This window comes from Meriones unguiculatus, chromosome 20, assembly GCF_030254825.1.
Source record: "Meriones unguiculatus strain TT.TT164.6M chromosome 20, Bangor_MerUng_6.1, whole genome shotgun sequence".
Lineage (NCBI taxonomy): Eukaryota > Metazoa > Chordata > Mammalia > Rodentia > Muridae > Meriones > Meriones unguiculatus.
In genome coordinates, this window is record NC_083367.1 from 68,374,017 (window position 1) to 68,396,717 (window position 22,701).

General features: G+C 42.3%; 1 protein-coding gene across 14 annotated transcripts in view; it reads left to right on the forward strand.

Annotated features, from left to right (window-relative positions):
* Positions 1–22,701, forward strand: part of Syne1 (spectrin repeat containing nuclear envelope protein 1) — a 459,455-nt gene that overhangs the window by 328,786 nt on the left and 107,968 nt on the right. For 10 of the 14 annotated variants that reach the window (XM_060373516.1, XM_060373529.1, XM_060373530.1 and 7 more), the window contains 8 exons: positions 35–169; positions 1,102–1,211; positions 4,889–5,045; positions 8,404–8,535; positions 8,944–9,099; positions 11,606–11,815; positions 17,357–17,458; positions 20,690–20,809. In XM_060373516.1, coding sequence (XP_060229499.1) covers positions 35–169; positions 1,102–1,211; positions 4,889–5,045; positions 8,404–8,535; positions 8,944–9,099; positions 11,606–11,815; positions 17,357–17,458; positions 20,690–20,809 — 1,122 coding nt within the window. The remainder of the gene's footprint in view (positions 1–34; positions 170–1,101; positions 1,212–4,888; positions 5,046–8,403; positions 8,536–8,943; positions 9,100–11,605; positions 11,816–17,356; positions 17,459–20,689; positions 20,810–22,701) is intronic. The other 4 variants (XM_060373518.1, XM_060373522.1, XM_060373524.1 and 1 more) reach the window with 1 other exon arrangement.

Genomic DNA, 22,701 nt, shown 5'->3' on the forward strand with positions numbered 1-22,701 from the left:
ATGGCCCTTGATTCCTCTTTCATTTTATTCGAAGCAGGGAGCCACACAAGAGAAAGAGGAGAACGATGTTGACCTCACAGCCACCCAGAGCCCTGGCGTACAGGAATGGCTGGCTCAAGCCCGCACCACACGGACTCACCAAAGGCAGAGCAGCCTCCAGCAGCAAAAAGTAAAGCATTTCCCCCCTTCCTCTAGAGGGCAGCTCTGCCATGAGAAGAACTGGGGTGTGTTGGGGGAGGGGAGAGAGAGGTTTCTATGGCCACAGTTTTTGTTGATGTAGTTTTGTTCTGTTTTTGTTCTCAATGCTGGGAATGGAGCCCAGGCCAGACCAGTGCTCCACTGGATGACACCTCCCAGCATTGACACAGTTCTTCACTGCTTGAAGTTACCTTATTTCTGGATGAAGCAAGACATAGCTAGCATTTTCAGCATGCTTCCCTCTATCTGATCAGATGGTGGAATGGCTAGTCATTACAAAGCTAGTGTGTGTATAAGGTGATATGGTTCCACTGTAATTTGCCTCCTGAGGAACACTTTGCTTTCTGATTTGACCTTGTTTGCACCTATTCTGCTATAAAACAAAAAATCCCAGATTGGCCTCTAAGAATGGGCAGAGCTCAAAATACCTATTTTTTTTTAAAGAAACGAAATGTGGTTTTTACTTTCTGCTAGATGCTTTACAAGATCAGATTGTAAATGGTTATGATACAAATGATTCCTGTTGATTAATATTTTTTAAGAAACTCTGTGAAAAAGGCATACATGAGTATCTTCTCATGTCAGAGCATCAACTCATTTACTGTGAATGAGTCCAAACCAGATCAGTTGACAATAAACATAAGAGTGTCCTGAACTGATACATGTAAGGAGTCTGTCCTGGCTAGATCAAGGCAGCATTGACTTTGAAAGGAAGGAATGTATTTTACCACATGGGGGCACTGTAGTCCAGCAAAACTTTTCTGTTCCAGTTGCTTTTCCCAGATACTTAATCAGAACAAGAGAATTTGCCTAAACTGTTCCTTTTACACTGTGCCGAGATGTTCTTTAGATAAAGAGCAGTGACAGTTCTCTGAAGTGACAACTGTGTTTGCATTTGTGCAGGAGTTTGAACAGGAGCTGGCTGAGCAGAAAAGCCTGCTCCGCTCAGTAGCCAGCCGCGGAGAGGAGATTCTGACCCAGCATTCTGCTGCAGAAGGCTCAGGTGGACTTGGGTATGTTCAGAAACTGCAACGTTCTCTTCTTGTGTTTCCCTGTCTTTTGAAAAACTGGGCACCTCACCTCATAGTTTCCAATCATCCACACAAGGTACTCACAGCCTTTCACTCTGGGATAGGAAGTGCTCCTGCAGGGCCAAGCATTTTGTTGTGTGGATAGAAAACTAGCTAGTAATAATGACTACCTTCTTGCAGTCATCTTCCCTTCCTGGATATAGTCTACCCCCGGGGACACTCATTTTCCGAGTCAAATGGGAAATGCATTATCAAATCGAATCTATGATATTACCAACTGGATTATACCTAACCACAGAGCAGCATTTCCCCTCTCAAAAACTCTTCCAGAAGATTCTTTTAAAAATGTGGTGTATGTGCAAGCTAAGAGATGTGACTTCTTGATAGGTCTTTTCCTATCATTTCTACATGTTTTTGAGACTGGGGACTGGGTTTGGAGTGGGCTTTTTGAAAGTCATACACACAGAAAAATAAAACTGTTAGAAGAAAAGACAAGGGAGAGGAACGTCTAAACAGGAGGTTCTTATTTGCAGAGTGCAAAGTTAAAGGCCTGTAGCCTTTAGCACTTGTTTTCAACTCTATTTTGTTCGAGGTTCCTTAAAGCCTCTCCCTTCCAACCTCCCAACTCTAGGCAGGAGAGAGAAGGTTAGTGGGGAGAGGGGCACAGATTTCTTTACTTCTCCAGCTGTTTAGGGTTGATGGGCTCTTAGGGGCTACAGCAATCTCTGTCAACAGCAAATACAAACAAGCAGTTTCCTCCATCTCCTCTGAGCCGCTGCAGCGTCACGTGTTCCTGCTTTCTCCAAACTGCCACCTGCTGCCACCACATGCCACCTTTTCTCTCTCTGGGTTCGTATTCATATTCCTTGCAGTCCCAGACCAAGCCCCTCAATGGCCATTACCAGCTATCAGACCAGTTATCGGCTGTGGACAAACTGAAGCCTAAACTAAAAATCCCGCACTCGGGGTCAAAACAAAAACATACTTACATAACATAACTGAGTTTTAAAAGAACCCAAAATGTACATTACACTACCCGGTGGGACACAACAGTATTTCTAGCCACTCACCAGGGGCCTAGGCTTGCTTGTTATAGAGGTAGAATGATAAGCAGCAACTACCATTGCAAAACACTTTGATAATGGTACATAGAAAAAGGTTTTGTTTTTTTGTTTTTTGTTTTTTTGTTTTTCGAGACAGGTATTCTCTGTGTAACTCTGGCTTCCGCAGAATTTACCTTGTGGTCCTGGCTGGCCTGGAACTCAGAGAACTGCCTGCCTCTGCCTCCCAAGTACTGGGATTAAATCTGTGTGCCACCACTACCCAGCTCTGAAATACTTTATTTTTTAAAGGTTTCCATAAAGCCTGTGTGTCTGTGTCTGTGTCTGTGTCTGTGTCTGTGTCTGTGTCTGTGTCTGTGTCTGTGTCTGTGTCTGTGTCTGTGTGTAGCCTATGCTGTGATTTGCTCATGTCTCTTGGCAAGCACCTTGGCTTTTCCCAATCCTAAACATTGTTTTCAGAAGAAATAATATAAAACAGAGAGTAGATGTTAGAAAGATGTGATACAATATTATTTTTAATGCCAAATAATTGAAAAGGCAGGAGTACCTACCAGCACCAAGGAAAATTGTATGTACCTGTAATCTTAGCAAAATCATATCCTGCTATCAGAAATCTCACATGTGGCAACTGAAAGACAGTGTGAATTAAATGAAATTATCTTGTCCAGGTGGATCAGAACATCCAAGTGTGAGCAATGCAAGTGTGACTGACACAAGTCTGGAGAGAGCAGACTGGTCACTAAACTGTCTTTGTAGTCTAGACAACACCGGCACTGTGCTTCTCAGGGCCAATATGTATATCTATTATGGCATGCATAGTGATCACATTTACGTCACCCTAAGACTGTGAAAGCCGCGTTAAGTCACAAAAGAACTAAAGCAATTGCTACTGTCCATTATGTTTAAAAAGATCTATAAGGTCTTTAAGACACATCAGCACTGAGGCCCCAAACAAGGGGACACTCCTTCTCCAGGCCAGCAGAGCCGAGCGTGTCCACTCTCTCAGCTCCTCCGTCCTCTAAGATGTCCACACGGCCCTCGGAGAGTCGTGTGTGCCTTTTCCATTTCTGCTTTCACAGAGGAGACAGCTAGTGCCCCCTGCTTGGCAGGCAGTCGGTTCCACAAAAGAGCTGTGGGAATCTTGTGCAACTTCCTTGTGGTTAAAAACTGTTGCTGTTGTTTTTTTTCCCTCCCTTCTCCTTGGCCCTTCAACATTGGCTAGAACCCAAAGGACAGATAGCCATCTACAAGTTGCTCTTTCAAATATTAAACTCGCGTAAAAAGAAATGTATCCTGCTATGCTAGCTTTCTGTGGACGATTCACTTAAGAAACACCACTCACAAGTTCTTCAATGGTTATATAAATTCCTTAGAAAAGTTACCCTTCAGTGTAATTGGGTCCAGTTCGCGTGCTCTTGCCAAGTCCCTAGGCTACAAAGTCCTTCTAAGGCTGCAATGGAAAACCAACCGGGAATTCACTGACATGAAAGAATATTTTCCCATGAGAAATGAAAAGACCATGTCCTAATTTAAAACTAATTTACTGCTCTTTTTCTATGTGTCAGTGATGAAATATAAGAATATGGCTGGTAACTCCCCCTTTGGTTTGATACTGAATTTTCGTACAAACATAATAAATGGAGATGTGTGCGCTGTAACTAACACAGAAGAAAATACATTAAGAAATTGACTTTCACAAGAAGTTTTAGACTCCCTTCTTTTTTTTTAAGTGTTTGTTGTTTTGTTGTTTTTTTTTGTTTGTTTGTTTTCCCATACAGTTAGAGGCATTCCTTCTTTAAGCATGACTTTTTAAGATCAATGTATGTCGAAACATAGGTTCTTAACCTTCACACACTGGGTGGTAGCCGTTCATCACAGAGCTATAGGTGTCCCATCTATTCTGTTTAACTTTCAAAACTGCATGGCATGGATGCCATGCTCATTCACATGCTGAGAAAACCGAGGCTCAGAAAGATGTAGCGCACATTACCAGGTGTCACAGCCATTCTGCTTCCCTTTCCTGCTTTCTGCGTGCCGGGGATGGAAGCCAGGGCCTCATGCATGTCAAGGCAAGCACTTGCTGCTGACCCCTTCTCCCAGCCTCAGCTGGGAGAGGCCTCCTCTACTGCACACAGCAGAACCTCCTCCTGTCACTCATCTTCTGTCCCTCTGCTGTGTGTTCTGAAAGTCCCATGGACTCATGGTAAAAGCTCTCGCTAGACCAGCATTTTCTGGACTTTGAACCAATTTATAGGCTATTTGTCAAAGGATCCTGGTCTATGATCACACTATACTTTCTGAATCTGAAGGTTGCAATTATTTCATTTCACACTTGGACATTTTCAATGTGTTTGTAGTATTTATGTGTTCGTTATTCATATATACAGCTTTCTAATGTATCTTCATATTATAGTCTCAATATTTCTATTTAAATTTATATTTTTAAAGGTGTAAGCCAATGACTAAGATAATCTTGTTCTAATTGTTGAGGCCAGGTCTATTAATACCAAATAGGTTATTTGTCTCATTACTCTCTCTTTCTCTTCTTTCTTTCTTTCTGTACACATTGTAAACTTAGATTATTTATTCTTCTAATAGTGAAAAACCTGATGTGTTATCCCAGGAATTGGGGATGGAAGGGGAGAAATCGTTTGCTGAAGACCAGATGAGAATGAAATGGGAAAGCCTACATCAAGAATTTAGTACCAAACAGAAACTGCTACAGAATGTTCTGGAACAGGAGCAAGAGCAAGCGGTATCCAACATTTCATTCATTTGTTTTATTTCTCTTTGGGCTTGTGAAACAGGGTCTCCTGTGACACAGGTTGGCCTGGAGGGTGCTATGTAGCTGAGGGTTGCTTTGAACTTCTGATCCTCCTACCTCTGCCTCTCCAGTACTGGGAATACAAGCATGAACCCCCATGCCCTGCCTAAGTTTAGCTTTTAAATATTACCTGACATAAGAGATACATAGCTTATGCTAAGAGAGTAAAAGTATATAATAATCTGTATTCCCACTGTAATTCTGAAATAAATGTGAAGCCAGCTATTCATCTTGCATTTTTCTTAACAAGGCATGTTTCCAATTTCCCTCAATGCTTGTCCTTGTTTGTGAAAATTTATCTGGTTTCTCTATAGTATTTTTTTTCCTAAAGATGATTACTGTGTGATTTTTCATTAGCATGAACCGTTAAAGGTCAATTTAATTTTCAATGTTGAAAATTATGCTTGCAAACTGAGCATATACCTACCAAGAGGAATTCTACAAGCCTAAAACTAAACTGCTAGGTCACTCACTTTCCATTCTTACTCCCAGTCTGGAACACTTTCCGAAGGTTTTAATGAGAAAATACTGGAGCCTTAGAGGGTCTTAAAAACAGGGAAGACCCTGGTCAAGTGGAGCAGTGACTGGCCCATCTGTAAGGCTGCTTCCTGGGATGGATATTGTGTGATATTGGTTCCACCACCCAAAATCCAAAGCCGAATAGGCACCAGAAAGTTCCAGAGAAGTAATAATTCTTGGTCCAGTCTTTGCAGAGGCTGGGAAACAAGGGGGATGTCAGAGGAACTTGAGTTTAAAGGGGTAATGAGCAAGGCAGGAACCCAGGTAGAGCTCTGATGCCTACAGAAGCTGCTGTGTGGCTCAGAGGGGCGTTGGGACACAGTCCCAGGCCTCTGTTCTGAGTTAGCAGTGTCCACCCTAGCTCAGTCTAGGATAGCATTTTTATTTATTTGTTTGTCTATTTATTTATTTATTTTCTCAATGGGGTAAGTCATAGGACCTTTACTTTGTGTTCGGAAGGATCTGCTGTTGCCATCATTCTGCCCAGGACTGTGCAAGACAGAGGAGCTAGCTGCACAAGAAATGAAGGATGGTAGCTGAACAGAGATGGACAGGAGCTATCAGGGCAGGTGCTGAGAAGTGGATGGGATAACCGGACAGGAATAATTGAAAGGGAGTGGCCTAATGTTGACAGTGCATTCTGAGATCGTTGCGTTTCTTCCTTCGGAGCCACTCATTTCTATCCCGCTTTCCAAAACCTCGTGGCAGGCCATACCTTCTGCCTCTTTATTCCCCCTCTCTGGCCAATGTGTCTGCAGGAATCGTCATCAGCTCTGGCTGAGAGCACTCCATCCTTGGATATATTTGTGCCAGGATCATATCCACCCTGTCACTAGTATTCTATGATAGCCTTTTGCACAAGCCTCCTGTCTTTGTGTGAATTAGCTCTTCCTTACACTCCTGCTCAAATATTTCTCACATCCATAGCTGGATACTCTGAGGTGCATCTCCCGAGTCTGACTTCTGGCTTGCCTTCATGCCTCAGTATTTCCCATCCTTCAGATGTAAGCTGGAAGGCACACAGCCCTGAATTAGAGACTATATTCTTTTGTGACTGTTCTATGTCAAATAAACCTATTGTGTCACATGCCAGTTTTATTCCTACTTATTTTCCATCTGTTAGATAAAGGCCTGAGCCTACTCTTCTCTTTTTTTAAAGACATGACTCTTTAAAAAAAAAAAAAAAAAAAAAAAGATTTATTTATTTATTATATATACCGTGTTCTGCCTGCATGTGTGTCTGCAGGGCAGAAGAGGGCACCAGATCTCACTATAGATGGTTGTATGCCACCATGTGGTTGCTGGGAATTGAACTCAGGACCTTTGGATGAACAGCCAGTGCTCTTAACCTCTGAACCATCTCTCCAGCCCCTGAGCCTACTATTCTACTTGCTGTCTACTCAGGCCACAGCACCTGCATGACTCCCCTAGCACCAAACACCTAACTCACCATGGAGAGCATTTCCTGTCAGTGTTGTCTAGCATATGCTGAGCTCACGACACACTGTGGCCTTTTCCACCCTCATCCTTCTGTAACACCTGGGCCGTTGTCCAAGTTTGAGTCCGTGCTCCTGACCTTCTTGGCCCTTCAGGTTACAAGTGGAAGGCCTACACTGCCCTTGTAAACAGGCTGTTTTGCATCAGGTCACTTCCTTTTGGGAACCTCTGGTTTTCATCAGGTGTGAAGAGTGAATAAGAAGTATTCTGACAGGAAGTTCAGAGTCCCTGTTGCTCAGAGTGAAGGGGCTAAGTTAGCAGACCTCTTTTCCACTTGCATCTTAGCATATTTCCCAACACTTAGATGGGTGAGCCTTTCTGTTCACTTCATAGACATGGAGACTTGGGGAGTGGAGATGGAGGTCTCAGGGTCTCCTGATCTGAGATACACATCTGCATCCAAAGTCTCCTTTTCCCACCTGCTGACTGGAAACTTTATCCACTGGATATATTGATTACTCTCAAGTGAAAAGTCTGACACGCTTCTGGGGACCTAAAACTAAGTAGCTCACAGCGTCAATGGACTCAGTCTCTCAATCTCTTTATTTGTATTTAGTACCTCTGAGCAGAAGCATTTTTGTGGATTTGGGGTAAATATGGCTCCATCTTCTACAAACCTGTAATGCAACCCAGGAACTATTTCACACATTCCTGAGAAAGTAAATAGCCATGTCAGGCTCCACTCTACACACAAGCATCTAAGAGGAAGCAGGATAAAATAATAGCAGGAAGACACTAGAGCAGACACAACATTTAAGGCACAACAATGAAAGCGATAAAGACATGTTCAAGATACAGGGTGGAACGGCCTGGCATGCCCACAGGATGATAGGCGGCCAGCCTCAGAAAAAATGAGGGGGAATGGATTTTGAAAGGTCATAGGACTGAGTGTGATTTGAGACATCCCCAAAGCCTTTGAACGCCGTCCTGGCCATGGTCCTCACAGGGGAAGTCTAGAAGCAGTTAGAGGAGAAGAGGGGAACACTTTGTCAGGTAGTTGAATGAATTGTTTCTCTGAAGGTAGAGAGAAAGCTGAGAAGACATTTTGGGGGTAGCTGTGGCAAGCCTTCAGGCGTTTGCAGCCTTGGTATGACTACATTGTTCCGTTGTTAAAAGTTCACGGTTGTTGCTGGACCTGTCAGTGAAGTCAGAGTGTTGGAAAACTCCCGTTTCTCTGGATGAGGGTTCCGATAACTGCTTTGTGTGCACTTCTGACTTAGGAAAATATCCCTGGCTCACTTACTCATAAGTGAGCTGCTCCATTTTCCCGCAGCTTTACAGCAGTCCGAACAGACTCCTGTCAGGTGGCCCACTCTACAGAGGGGAGGCACAGGCTCGAGAGAAATCTCCAGTGACGGCCTTGCTGGATGGACTGACCCAGGCCTTCGAGGAGGTGTCCTCACAGGTACATCTGGGCCGTCGTGTGCGTGTCTTGGGCTCGTCTTTCTGGGATTAGTTCATTTGTTCTCTACAAAGTTGTCCCATCTCTGCCTATGACCATTGAAGCCCAATACTAGTGATGAGTTCCAGGGCTTAAAGGTGGTGATTTATCGACCTCATTTTGCTTGGTATTTCACTGTGACTAATTGCTTTTTACTGACAGATGAGTCAGGAGTGGAGGGGTGCAGGCAGGGTCTCTTAAGTCAAAGCTGTCTTCAGATGAGCTACATACCTGAGGGTGACCTTAAACCCCTTGTCTTCCTCTCTTCCCCTCCCAATGGGCTGGGGTTACCTGCATGGACCATGACACCTGGCTAGATCCTGATTCTTTTATCTGTTTTATGTGTTTGTCTGTGTTTCTCCCACTCCCCAGGGTGGAGGAGCAAACAGACAGAGTGCTCACCTGGAGCAGAAGTTGTATGATGGAGTCTCAGCCACCTCAACCTGGTTGGATGACGTTGAAGAGCGTTTATTTGTGGCCACAGCCCTTTTGCCAGAAGAAACAGAAGCTTGTCTCTTCAACCAGGAGGTCAGGTTGATAATTCCTATCAGTGCATGAAATGTCAAAGCAGTTACAGTATTGATAATGGTTAATTAATTTTACATATAAAGAATATTAAGAAAAAGACAGCTTTAATAAAATGCTATGTGTGCTTTCAATAAATATACTGTGGAACAGATGTTTTTAAATATAAAAAAACTCAAAATATGTATGATTTATACTTTCCTCCTTTTTAATATGTGATAAGAGGAGGAGAAATAGAGAATTCTGGGTTCTTGGGCATCTCATATCCTCTGAATGAAATACAAGCTTTAAGAAATTCAATGCATATTTTTTATTCTATTTTTAAATTTTTTATTTAACTTTTAATAATTACACTTTATTCATTCTGCATCCCCCCATAAGCCCCTCCCTCTTCCCCTCCCAATCCCGCCCTCCCTCCCCTTTTTGCATGCATGCCCCTCCCCAAGTCCACTGATAGGGGAGGTCCTCCTCTCCTTCTTTCTGATCTTAGTCTATCAGTTCTCATCAGAAGTGAAGTGGCTGCATTGTCCTCTTCTGTGGCCTGGTAAGGCTGCTCCCCCCTCAGGGGGAGGTGATCAAAGAGCAGGCCAATCAGTTCATGTCAGAGGCAGTCCCTCTTCCCATTACTATGTAACCCACTTGGACACTGAACTGCCATGGGCTACATCTGTGCAGGGGTTCTAGGTTATCTCCATGAATAGTCTTTGGTTGGAGTATGAGTCTCTGGGAAGTTTCCTGTGTTCAAATTTTCTTGTTCTGTTGCTCTCCTTGTGGAGTTCCTGTCCTTTCTAGCTCTTGCTATTTCTCACTTCTTACCTAAAATTCCATTCACTCTGCCCGACAGTTGGCCATCAAGCTCAGCATCTGCTTTGATAGTCTGTAGGGCAGAGGCTTTCAGAGGCCCTCTGTGGCAGGTTCCTAGGTTGTTTCCTGTTTTCTTCTTCTGGCTTTCAGAGGCCCTCTGTAGCAGGTTCCTAGGTTGTTTCCTGTTTTCTTCTTCTTCTTCTGATGTCTATCCTCTTTGCCTTTCAGGATGGGGATTGAGCATTTTAGTTAGGGTCCTCTCTTTTGCTTAGTTTGTTTAGATGTACAGATTTTAGCGGGTTTATCCTATGTTGTATGTTTATATGAGTGAGTATATACTGTGTGTGTCTTTTTGCTTCTGGGACAACTCACTCAGGATAGTCCTTTCCAGGTCCCACCATTTACCTGCAAATTTCATGATTTCCTTATTTTTCATTGCTGAGTAATACTCCATTGTATAGATGTACCACAATTTCTGCATCCATTCTTCAGTTGAGGGACATCTGGGCTGTTTCCAGCTTCTGGCTATTACAAATAAAGCTGCTACAAACATGGTTGAGCAAATGTCCTTTTTGTGTACTTGAGCCTCTTTTGGATATATGCGTGGGAGTGGTATAGCTGGATCTTGAGGAAGCGCTATTCCTAGTTGTCTGAGAAAGCGCCAGATTGATTTCCAGAGTGGTTGTACAAGTTTACATTCCCACCAGCAGTGGAGAAGGGTTCCCCTTTCTCCACAACCTCTCCAGCATGTGTTGTCACTTGAGTTTTTGATCTTGGCCATTCTCATGGGTGTAAGATGAAATCTCAGGGTTGTTTTGATTTGCATTTCCCTAATGGCTAATGAGGTTGAGCATTTCTTTAAATGCTTCTCTGCCATTCGATATTCCTCTACAGAGAATTCTCTGTTTAGCTCTGTTCCCCATTTTTTAAGTGGATTACTTGGTTTGCTGGTTTTCAGCTTCTTTAGTTCTTTATATATACTGGATATGAGTCCTCTGTCAGATAAAGGGTTAGTGAAGATTCTTTCCCAATCTGTAGGCAGTTGCTTTGTTTTGATGACAGTGTCCTTTGCTTTACAGAAGCTTTTCAGTTTCATGAGGTCCCATTTATTGATTGTTGCTCTTAGAGCCTGTGCTGTTGGTGTTCTCTTCAGGAAGTTTTCTCCTGTACCAATGAGTGCTAGGGCATTCCCCACTTTTTTTCCTAGCCAATTTAATGTGTCTGGTTTTATGTTGAGGTCTTTGATCCACTTGGACTTCAGTTTTGTGCAGGGTGATAAGTGTGGATCTATTTTCATTTTTCTACATGTAGACATCCAGTTGGACCAGAACCATTTGTTGAAGATGCTATATTTTTTCCATTTTATGGTTTTGACATCTTTGTCAAAAATCAGGTGTCAGTAAGTGTGTGGGTTTATTTCTGGGTCTTCTGTTTGGTTCCATTGTTCCACCATTCTGTTTCTATGCCAGTACCATGCAGTTTTTATAACTTGCTCTATAGTACAGCTTGAGATCAGGGATCCTGAGAAAAGTCAGTGCTAGAACAATTTCCCTGTGATCTCTAGAAGTCCCAGAAGAGACTCAGCTTGTGTCACTGTCAGTGTGGTTATTGGTAAGTGCCAGGTTTTCTCGACTCTCTAGGGGAAGATGATTTGATTTACAGAAGTCTACACTAGGAGGTGTAACTTTGCTTTCCTCAACCCTAGGCTCTTGCCAAAGATATTAAGGAAATGTCTGAAGAAATGGATAAGAACAAGAACTTGTTTTCCCAAGCATTCCCAGAGGATGGTGACAATAGGGATGTCATCGAAGACACTTTGGATTGTCTTTTGGGCAGATTATCGTTGCTCGATTCAGTAGTGAATCAGCGATGTCATCAAATGAAGGAAAGACTCCAGCAAATTCTCAATTTCCAGGTAACTGAGAAAACAAAAAAGGGTTTGTGCCTTTCTCAAGAAACAGCGATGACCATCAGTAGCGTATCTTACAACACGCAGTGTGTGTTACATGTTTGTGGTGGAGTGTTTAAGGGTGTGTGTGTGTGTGTGTGTGTGTGTGTGTGTGTGTGAATGCACACACCCATATGTGGATACAGCTGTAAAGTATGGGCATGAATGTGGAGGACAGCGACCAAACTTGGGGTGATTCCTCAGGAACTATCCACCTTATATTTGTTTTAACTTTTATTACATATTTTTGTTTGTTTGTTTTTCAAGACATGGTTTCTCTGTGTAGCCTGGGCTGCCCTGGGCTCACTCTGTTGACCAGGCTGGCCTTGAACTCATAGAGATCCATCTACCTCTGCCTCCCAGAGTATTGGGATTACAGGCGAGCACCATTGTTCCCTGCTCTTTTATTACATTTTAAAAGTTAATGTGTGTACATGGGGACAGGAAGTATGCACGTGCCCTGGCATGGTGCTGACGTCAGAGGACAGCTCAGTGTGAGTCCATTCTCTCCTTTTACAGTGTAAGTCCTGGGGAAAGAATAATGATCATCACATTGGGAGGAAAGTGCCTTTGCCTACTGTGCCATCTTCCTGACCCATCCACCTTATATTTGGAGCAAGGTCTCTCATGTGACCTGGGGCTCATTGTGCTTAGGGTCGGGTTAGGTCACTGCCCCGGGGACCAATCTCTGCCTCCGAGGGCTGGAGATGACAAGAGTGCACCTAGTTTTTTGTTTTGTTTTTTAACATGGGTTCTGAGGGTCAAACTTGGGTCCTTGTGTTTGCCCTACAAGCACTTTAGTATCTGAACTGTCTCTTAGCCCATCTTATAAACAGTTTTAAGTGGATAACAAAGAGCTAGAGCATTGCGAAAGACCAGGTGGATTGAACTAAATATTTAGAAAGCCAAGTTTCATGCTTTCAGATTTTGGAAGGTTGAGAAAACCACTCAAACTAAGAGTTGAATAAAAGTTTAAATTTTAGCAATAAAAGCTAAATTATCGTTTATTGTAATTTCCAGTTGGTAACAGTAGAGTTTAATCCTTGTCACCAAAGAACATGCAGGAGGTGCTGGGATACAGAAAACACCCCAAACCTTACTACCCAAGGGTTTTTGAAAGGGCTGTGGTCTAATTTCTTCTACCTTTCTCAGAACACACTGGAAACTATTACATTACTTTCCAATCCTAAGGCTTCAGATTTATTACCTTTTGCTGCCATATTAAAATCCCAGGGCCAGATATGTAATTTTGTACTTATGAAACATTTTCTGTCTCAAGCCACTGGAAAAAAATGGGAAAGTCACTGATAAACGTTTAGTGTTGATGTCTTTCATGCCCAATAAAAAGGATTCTTTTCAGAATATGTATGTTTCTGTGGAAGTTCTTTTCAGCCAACATGGGAGAATTTGATGTAATTTTTGAATTGTAAAAAAAGTTACTATGAAATATCAAATGTTGCATTTTCCAAGAAGCATGGAACTTTCTAGATAGTCACATGAAGGAACAGATTATTACCATTTTCAAATAATCTGTGGTCTTAAAAATATTTAGTGAAGGCTGGCAAGATGGCTCAGTGGGTGAAGGTGCTTGCTGCCGAGCCTGAGGACCTTTGTTTGAGCCCCTGACCTACTTGCTGGAAGGACAGAACTGACTCTCACTCTTCTCCTCTGACCTTGACCATGTGCTTAGGCACACATACATAAAATAAAGAAGTAACACAATGGATATGTTTATCAAAGCTTTTATGGGTCATTTTTTCAGGCCCTACATCTTGATATGAATCATTTTTAAATCTGTAATATCCCCGCTAAGTAAGTGTTGTTCAAACAGAATGAAAATTAAGACTAAATTCCCTGAAGCCAACACCCAGTGTTCAAGTTTGTTTTGTTGGCTTTGTTTCCTCTTCCTAGTTTTAAACCCAATCCTGCAGGGTACACTTTGACTCACTGTGTAGCCAAGGCTTCCTTGTCTCAACAGACATGTGCCTCCATGCTAAGCCTCGCGTTCCAGCTTGGTCACTTGCTGCTGGGTGATCTTAGTTGCTTCATTACCTTGAGCCTCAATATCAACCATTTACCCACAGCCACTGCCTCACAGTACTGTAAGGCTTCAGTAAGCGAAAATATTTCAGATACTTTCAGTGGATCCTACTGCATAACGAGCACTCAACAGATTTTATAATCATCGATTTTGCCATTGAGTAGTATTAAGAAAGATAAAGGATCTAAAGCCAATGGAAAATTTATTTTACTTTCTTCAGGTTTAGCACTCAAAAGGTAGGATGGGGTTTAAGAGCACTTCTGCACTGCATGATATCTGAGTTGTGGACAGGAGAGATAAGACTAGCCGACCGACTTCAGATACGTTCTGAGAGCTGAGTGAGCAGAAAGGCATTTGGTGATGGCTTGGATGTTGGAAATTAGAGAAGGGATGGCCACTAAGGAACTCAGGGACTCTGGCTTGCATCTCTGGAGGCCTTGAGAGACAAAGGAGGCAGAGAGATAGCAGTGCCACTGGCCAGCGCAGTAGATTATTTTGCTGGAAGTGCTTTGGCTGAGATATGGGTGCCATTAAGCTCTGTATGTGAAGAATCATAACAGGCATGTGAGTGTGCAGCTCTGTGGCACAGGAGAAGGAGAATGGCCTTTGTAGGAGTCACATCTCTGCTTATTAAAGTTGTATGGTGCAGAAAAAGGAGATCAGCTCACCTGGAAGCAGAAAAGCAGGGTTGATTATCTGGGTATTATGTTTTGCAGGAATGTCTACTGACTGTGTCCATAAAGTCAGCAGGGCCATTAGAGATGAAAAGCGAACTTTTATTACTCTTAAAATTTATCTTCCATAAAAAAGAGTGCCAGATTCCTACAGCATTTTAGTCTGTAAGCCACCCAAGAGTCCTGCTTACCTGCACAGCTGTGGACCCCTCAAAGGTGCACTTACTTCTGCATAGCTGCTTCTGCCAGCTTAATGCTTATGGCGGGTTTTGAATTTGGTAATTATAAACAGTGACAGTAAGCATGACTTCTTCAGAATTCAGTTTGTTATAGAAGACCATGGAAATAACATATAATCACAAAATTCTCTTTAAATAGTGTCCTGTCCTCTGGTTTTTTTGTTGTTGCTGTAGTTGTTGGGTGTGTGTGTGTGTGTGTGTGTGTGTGTGTGTGTGTGTGTGTTTGCCAACAAGTTTCTACTCGTTGGTGGCCAGCTCATGAAAAAAATGACAATTCAGGTGCTCACGTTCCAGTTTAATTGAGAGAAGGAAGCCCAATGTTAACATAAGAAATAAAAAAACAAGTCATAGTCCTGAACTTTCTTTTGCTTGTACAGAGCATCTGTCGTGCTGTTGGTCCTCAGCAGCCCTGGCATGACAGGCCTTCGTCCTCCAAATCATCTATCAGAATCACCTGTTGTCAGGCTGTTAGCATTGCTCTAGAATATCCCCCCACAAGACTGTCTGGAAAGATACATAGATGATCTGCATGTTTTGGGTATTATGTATGTAGCATCACAATCAAATTAGCTGTCACTCTTCTGGTTTTCGCTCAGATATTTAACCCCAAATACATTTCACTGTTTTCAAAAAACTCAATATGTTAAGTGATTCTTTTTTGAGGTTTACCAGCTGTCCCTTTAATTTGCCTAATTTTGCTCTTACTTTCTTTTAAAAAATGCATAATTTTTTCTCTTTCTGTATAAATTAATGTTTATATATAAATGGCCTATAGCCAGTACTTCGCCTCATTAATTTCAAACATGATTTTCAAAACTATTTCCGTAAAATACATGAAGTTTCTTTCCTGTTTTCTTCTGGCCGATTAACTATTTTCAGTGATCTTATTTATTCAACCCTTGTTCATATGCTTTCAATGTTTTATTAGAATGGGAAGGCAAGTGCGCTATTTTATAAGATAACTCAGAATTAGTTTAAGATACAAGTCATATACAGATGGGTCACTAAATACAAGTTCTTCAGAGGTTCTCTGCACTCCCATTTCCTGTTAACAATAATAACCAGGAAAAGTATTCTTTGTTTTTATTTCTAAGAAAATCGTACTCAATGTGGTGCTAACGTACAGAGAATGCCAGTGAAAAACACTCTATACAAAATGAAAGATAGATGAAAGCTGTGAGAATCAGAAGCAAAAATGACACGTGTTATAGTTTAGAAGCCAGTGAACCAGTCTGAGAATGTTCAGTACTGGAGTTAGTTCCCTTGCAAGGCTGAAATACTCTCACTTATAGAAATGTATAGATGGAATGCATAGGTATATACCTTATGTGTTTTAGAATCTTTACAATGTGTTAAGTGATTTTTAAACATGAGAAACTAAGTAATTCTTTAATAATAGCGAGTCAGCATCACTGACTTTTAAGGTTTCAAAATATCTATAAAATTTTTAAATGATTCACACCCTCCTTTAATCTGTGATTGAAAGAAATAAATTGTAATATCTGTTATATACTGATTCCTTAATTCTTGCTGCATCACAACTATAATAATAATAATTTGTTGAATCCTTTGGCTTTTGTTCCTTCTTGTTTTTTGTTCTTTGGAAAATAACAAGCATAAAACCATTGCCACCAGCCAGCAATTAATCAGCCACTTTCCCGTGCACCACGTTACTCTTTTCTCGGTTAGTCTCCCCCAGCAGTTGCCGTGGCTTCTGGAAATAACTGTGTTTTCTGCTACGTTTGGGAGAACACGGGGGAAGCACCCCATTAAAAAGACAAAGAGGGTAGAAAGGAAATCCACACCTTTGTAACCGTGCTAGGCTGTTTCTCCTCATCTCTTCTTCAGGTGAAGCAGAGAACTATGGACATTCAGTAATAAATAGAATGCCCACATCATGGGTGGTTAGGACTTCTTGCTTTGACTCTCTTCAAATGAGTGAAAAACATCTTTCATTTTTGCTTTCAAAAAAGTCCTTGTGGTGATTCTAAGAGCCCATGACCCCCACCCCGACCCTCAACACTGTGGACTCACAGGAACATATTTGGAACCCATGAAAAACTCGCCATTTTTCTAGTGCTCTCAGAATTACGTCCTATTTGGCTGGCTGCTGCGCTTGCAGCTCGGCTCGCGTGTTGCTGAGCGACAACCGTTTCTTTTCTTGAGCACATTCAGCACTATGTCCTCACTTCAGCCTCTTCTGTTGTTTGTTCCTTTCTTTCTTCCTTCTCTCTCTCTGTCTCTCTCTTTTTCTTCTGGTGATCAAGCCCTGGAACTTTCCCATGCTAAAAAAAATGCTACAAAACTCAACATATCACCAGACCTCAATTTTCTTGCTCAATTTATACATTATTTTGCTTTTTAGCCTTGCGTTATGATGCCTGCATACGTTCATTTTAACGGGTATTCTATTTTACACGTATGAGTGTTTTACCTGCATGTATGTGTGTATGAGAGGGGAGCCAGTGTGTTATCTCTATAATAATCTGTCTGATACTTGTAACTGTTTCTATTCCCATTTCACATTTTGTCTTTCCATTGTTTTCTTTCTCAGAATGACATGAAGGTGCTGTTTACATCATTAGCTGACAACAAATATATCATTCTGCAGAAGCTGGCAAATGTGTTCCAACAGCCAATCGTGGAACAGATACAGGCATGTACAGCTGTCCCAGATACAGATATGTACAGGTTATGTCCAGAATAGCAGGTGTATAGATCGCTGCTTTACCGTGGGGTGCCGAATGGTCTTTGACTGGTTAATCCTGTGAGACAGCCTTTTTTGTTGTTTTTTTTAAATTATTTTCATCTTTATTAATTATAGTTTATTCACTTTGTATCCCCCCTGTACCTCCCTCCCTCCTCCCCTCCCAATCCCACCCTCCCTCTTCCCAACCCCTGTCCCTCTCCCAGTCCACTGAAAAGGGAGGTCCCCCTCCCCTTCCCTCTGATTCTAGTCTATCAGATCTCATCAGGAGTAGCTGCATTGTCTTCTGTGGCCTGGTAAGGCTGCTCCCCCCTCAGGAGGAGGTGATCAAAGAGCAGGCCAATTAGTTCATGTCAGAGACAGTCCCTCTTCCCATTACTATGTAACCCACCTGGACACTGAACTGTCATGTGCTACATCTGTGCAGGGGTTCTAGGTTATCTCCATGAGTGGTCCTTGGCTGGAATATCAGTTTCAGAAAAGACTCCTGTGCCAGACTTTTAGGATCTGTCACTGTCCTTGTGGAGCTCCTGTCCTTTCCAGGTCTTACTATCTCCCACTTCTTTCATACAGCCTTTTTATTCATTGTATGTTTTGGGTTTCAACACTGGGTTTGAGTCAAGAGCCTAATGACACTAGTTGGTCACTTCTATAGGCAACTCTGGAACATGAGGCCAAAAGTGACATCAGCAATAGCTGCTGATCTGAAGGAATTTGCTACCCTAAAGAGAGAGCAAACATGACTTGCTTGACCCTCAGGTGTGGGTCCTCGCTTCCACGTATTTCAATCAGGTTCTTCTGGTATTCACTGCTGGACGCACAGGCCAGCTGGCCGAGAGGTTCCGGGGCTTTCCCTGTGTCCACCTCCTCCCATCTCGCTGTGGGAGTGCTCTGATTACAGATGCCCGTCTGTCTGGCTTTATGTGCTTTCTAGGATCTGAATTAGGGTTATCAGTTTTGCCAGTAGATCCGTTTATGCACTGAGCCACCTCCTCAGTCCCCGAGAGTGTTCTTATTCGTTGCTCCTATTCTCTTGTTGGCTCTTTATAGAACTCTGGGTCAGAAATAAATTTCTCTTAGTGTGTAGATGCCTGTTTCCAATGCTGACTTGAGAAATCTAAAATTCTAATTCCCAGAGGTCCCCCTGGGTTTTGAAATATCACAATTGCATGCCTTGGGAAGGGCCTATTTTTGTCCTCTGTACTGGGAACTCAGTGGACTCTTCTGACTAGATTTCTGTTTTTCCATTTTGAAATTCTTTCAAATGGCATATTTAATTATTTACATTTCTTTCTTTCATCTTCCTCCCTTTGTGAGACCGCCTTCAATGAGATAATATCTTGTCCAGTGCTCTAACTGTCTTTTCAAGACATCTTTTTCTTTCTTTCTCTTTTGGTAACACCTTGTTCTTTTCTTTAAACAAATGCATTTTTTTTCTGTAATATTCCTGGATGTATTCACAGATTTGTGGTTGGAGTTTATTTTTTCACATAATCTGTTTCCCCTGGGTCCCTTTTTTTGTTTGCTAGCATCTTCTCTGTTGGTCATTTTGGATATTCTTGGTTTCAGGCTCACATCTTCTGTTACCTGTTTACATCTGGCTTGGTGGGGGAAGGAATTAAACAGTTGAATGGGAATCAAAGTAAGAATGAAGCTTCATAATTTTGAGGAGATACTGTCTCATCAGGCCATTTGTTGGACGATCTTTCTGTTGGAGTTTTAGGATTAACCTTCTCTCTAGACAGTAGAGGAGTGACCGCAGCCCCTGCTGAAGCAAAGTAGACTCAGGGGCCTTGTTGACAAAGCTGTGTCACTTCCACACCCTATTTTCTGTCCTTTCTCCCTTCCTCCTTTTGTCTCTCTTTTCTCCTTCCCAACCTCCCTCCTTTCCGTTCTTCCCCCTCAGGGTATCGCTGTGTAGGCAAGCTGCCTCCCAGAGTTAAATGCAGGAGCTGCCACTCCCGGGTCTCCTCTCTGTAATCCCACACTTACACTTCTGCCACATCTGTCATCCTACCGTCTAGAAAGCACCTTTCCATCTCCAATAATAAACTCTGAACCTCTCATCTGAGACAAAAAAGGGGTGGGGGAATGCGGCCTTGGGTGGCAATGGAGATTTTCTCCCTTTAGCAGCCTTTTGTCAGTGTTCTGTCTCTTTCCTCTGAGTCACTGAGACTCCCAACACTCTAGGTTTAGTGGTGCGAGTCCTCCACTAGGTTGGGATTCAGGTTCCTCAGCCTTAGTGAAATTTCATGTGTATTTCTGATTCTAACTTTGGTCTTATCAAGTTCCCTGTTTCTTTGCCCCAGCAGATTTTTGGAGGAAAGTGCTCCAAAAACAAGCAAACAAAATATTTGCTATTGTTGCACAGAGGTTTCAGGATAGGATAGGAAAAAGAGGACACGTGGTACATCTGCCATCTGGCATCCAGACACTTCTCGTCGTCAAGGGCGACTGGACTGTGGTTCTTCCAGAAGCCTCTTAGCGCAAGGTCTGCTGGTCTGGCCCTCCCTCCTCCACTCCTCTATCAGGGATGAGTTGCATCATGAATTTTAGTACCTAATTATATTTAGATTTGTTTTGTTTTCTGCTGGAATCCTGACAAGATTGTCAGTTCCTTGAGGTTTAGGGCAAGGTCTTCTCTTCCTACAGACCTCACACTGGGCAGACAAAGGTGCAGCCACTTTAATCCTTGCTGACTGACTTCCACTTTATAGGAACAACCATTCCTGCTCCAGGCTTTCTGCATACTTTCCTGTGGCCACTCTGGCACACTGTCCAGTGATGTCCCACCACATTTCAATGTGCTCCGTGGTCCCCTAGACAGTGTCCTCAGGGACAAGGCTTATTCAAGGTCTATCCTGTACACTGCTTCCTCTGTAGAGCAGCCATCCACACTTCTTGTTTAGGAATGCCATTCTCTCCTAGCTCTCTACCCTCATTCTGCCTTACCCCCTTGCCTAAGAAAACTGACATGGAGGACGATAAAGGACCTTCCCGTTCTCCAGTAGTGTGTAGTGATGCTTCTTATGTTTTTTTGTTTTTTTTTTAAGTTAGTCTTCTCTCACGTATTTAGAATTATTTGGGGGCGTGGTTAGAAGTAGAATAGAGAGTCAGATGCTCTCCTGTAGGGTACAGTTGTTCCTCAGAGTCTGAATGAATGTTGTAAACCTTACCCAGGCCATCCAGCAGGCTGAAGAGGGCCTACGAGAGCTCGAGGGTGGAATCTCCGAGTTGAAACGGCGTGGTGACAAGCTGCAGGTGGAGCAGCCTGCCCTGCAAGAACTCTCCAAGCTCCAGGTAGCATTTCCTGTGATGCCGCTGGGCCTCGCCTACTTAAAGTCAAGAAAGTGTGTCCATTACTGTCTTGGGAATTTGCTTAAGCAGAAGTGATGTCATTTAGGTCTTGACTTTTATGTACCAGTAAAGGAACATTTTTCTGAACGTTTGGCCTTTTTTAGTATAATAGAATGGTTTATATTCTCATGCTGCTAGCATTCATATTTTTTCCAACACGTGTTTTTATCGTGGTGTCCAAACACTGTGTTATAGTTCAATGGTAGCAGATATTTGTTTCTGCTCTTGAAAATAGAATCATCATTATCACCCCTACCTAGTAAAACTAGAAGTGAGAGGATTTTTATCCAATACTGTAATATATTTCTAGGCATGATTTAATGGAGTAAATATTTATGGTAAGACTTTTTAGAATGTAGTTTTTCCAAATGGGACTTTATCTGGTACAGATGCTAGAATGTAATACAAATGTTCAGTTCCAAAATAGCAACAAAACTTAGAAAGTTGGGAAACTCATTACCTTTCAGAAACTAATATAAATATAAATATATATATATATATGTATATATTTATATAATGTATATAAAAAAAAAGAAAGAAAAGAGAAAGAAAAGAGAAACCATTTATCACTAATTCTGACACAAAGCAGAACTCGTGCATGGGAGAGAAGGACAAAACTGAAGTACCTCTCCAAGCCAGTGACGTTTAACACGTCATAGACAGCTGCATTTTAAAACATGTAGTTGGGCATAGCCACATAGTGTATTGGTCTTTGTCCCTGGGCATCACTGCGGAGCACTTGGGGATGGTGATGAGTTGAAAGCAAGGTCTTAAGCCCTTTCTTCTCGTGAGAAAATGCAATGGCTTATAAATAAGAAATCCCTCTCAGTCTTACTGCCTCAGGCCTTCGGCTGGTGTTTTGAAATGTCACAGGACGAACCTCCCTGGCCTGCCCACCCTCCTTTTAGATCATTTTCCCACAGGGCTTCGGCGTCAGGTGTAAGTCAAACGTCATAGCTGTAAATAAGCTTTCAGGTTGAACTTTTCCAGAGTGAACAGTTTTGGCTGACCCACCTCGGCACAGTGCAGTAATCAGGCCCATATGCCTCCAGTAAATTTTGTTTGCTGTCTCACCAGCTCCTAAAATGTCTTTCCAGATTAAACAGTTGTTTATTCCACCACGTTTGGCAGAAACGTTGCCTTTTTAAGTTTGAAGGTTTTGCAACTCACATTTTAAGGTTCCTCTTGTTTTGTTTTGTTTTGTTTTGTTTTTTTTTTTTTTGGCTCTTTGTTTGAAGGGTAGCCCAAGATCTGATGCTATTTAGCAGACCAAAATGTGAGAGATACTCTATTCATTTACTGTAAGATTAAATAAATGCTAAGAACATGATAACCTTATGAGAATCGGTTTTCCTATGACATCTCACATCACTGTGGGGACATTTTTTGTGCAACATCTTAACCCCATCTTGGATGATCAACAGCCTGAGAAGACAGGAAATTACCTCATGGGTCATTTTTAGGAAATACTTTGTTTTAAATTGCTTGGAATGTTTTTAAATTTATTTAATTTAACTTTTACATGTATGGGTGTTTTGGTTACTTGTATGTCTCTGCGCCACATGTGTGCCTGGTACCACAAAAGCCAGAAGAGAGTGTTGAGTCCCCTCAGACTGTAGGTACAGTTGGCTGTGAGCCACTGTTTGGGGTTTGGGTCCTTTGGTAGACAAAGCAGTGCTGTTAGCTGCTGAAGCCTCTCTCTAGCCCTTCTTCCTTGCTCAGAATCTTGAGCCATTAAGCTTTATGTGTGTGCTAGTGAGCACACACAGGGCCTTGAGCATGCTAGGCTAATGCAGGACTAGTGGGTTGCATCTTCAGTCCTCTATTTTTACTAA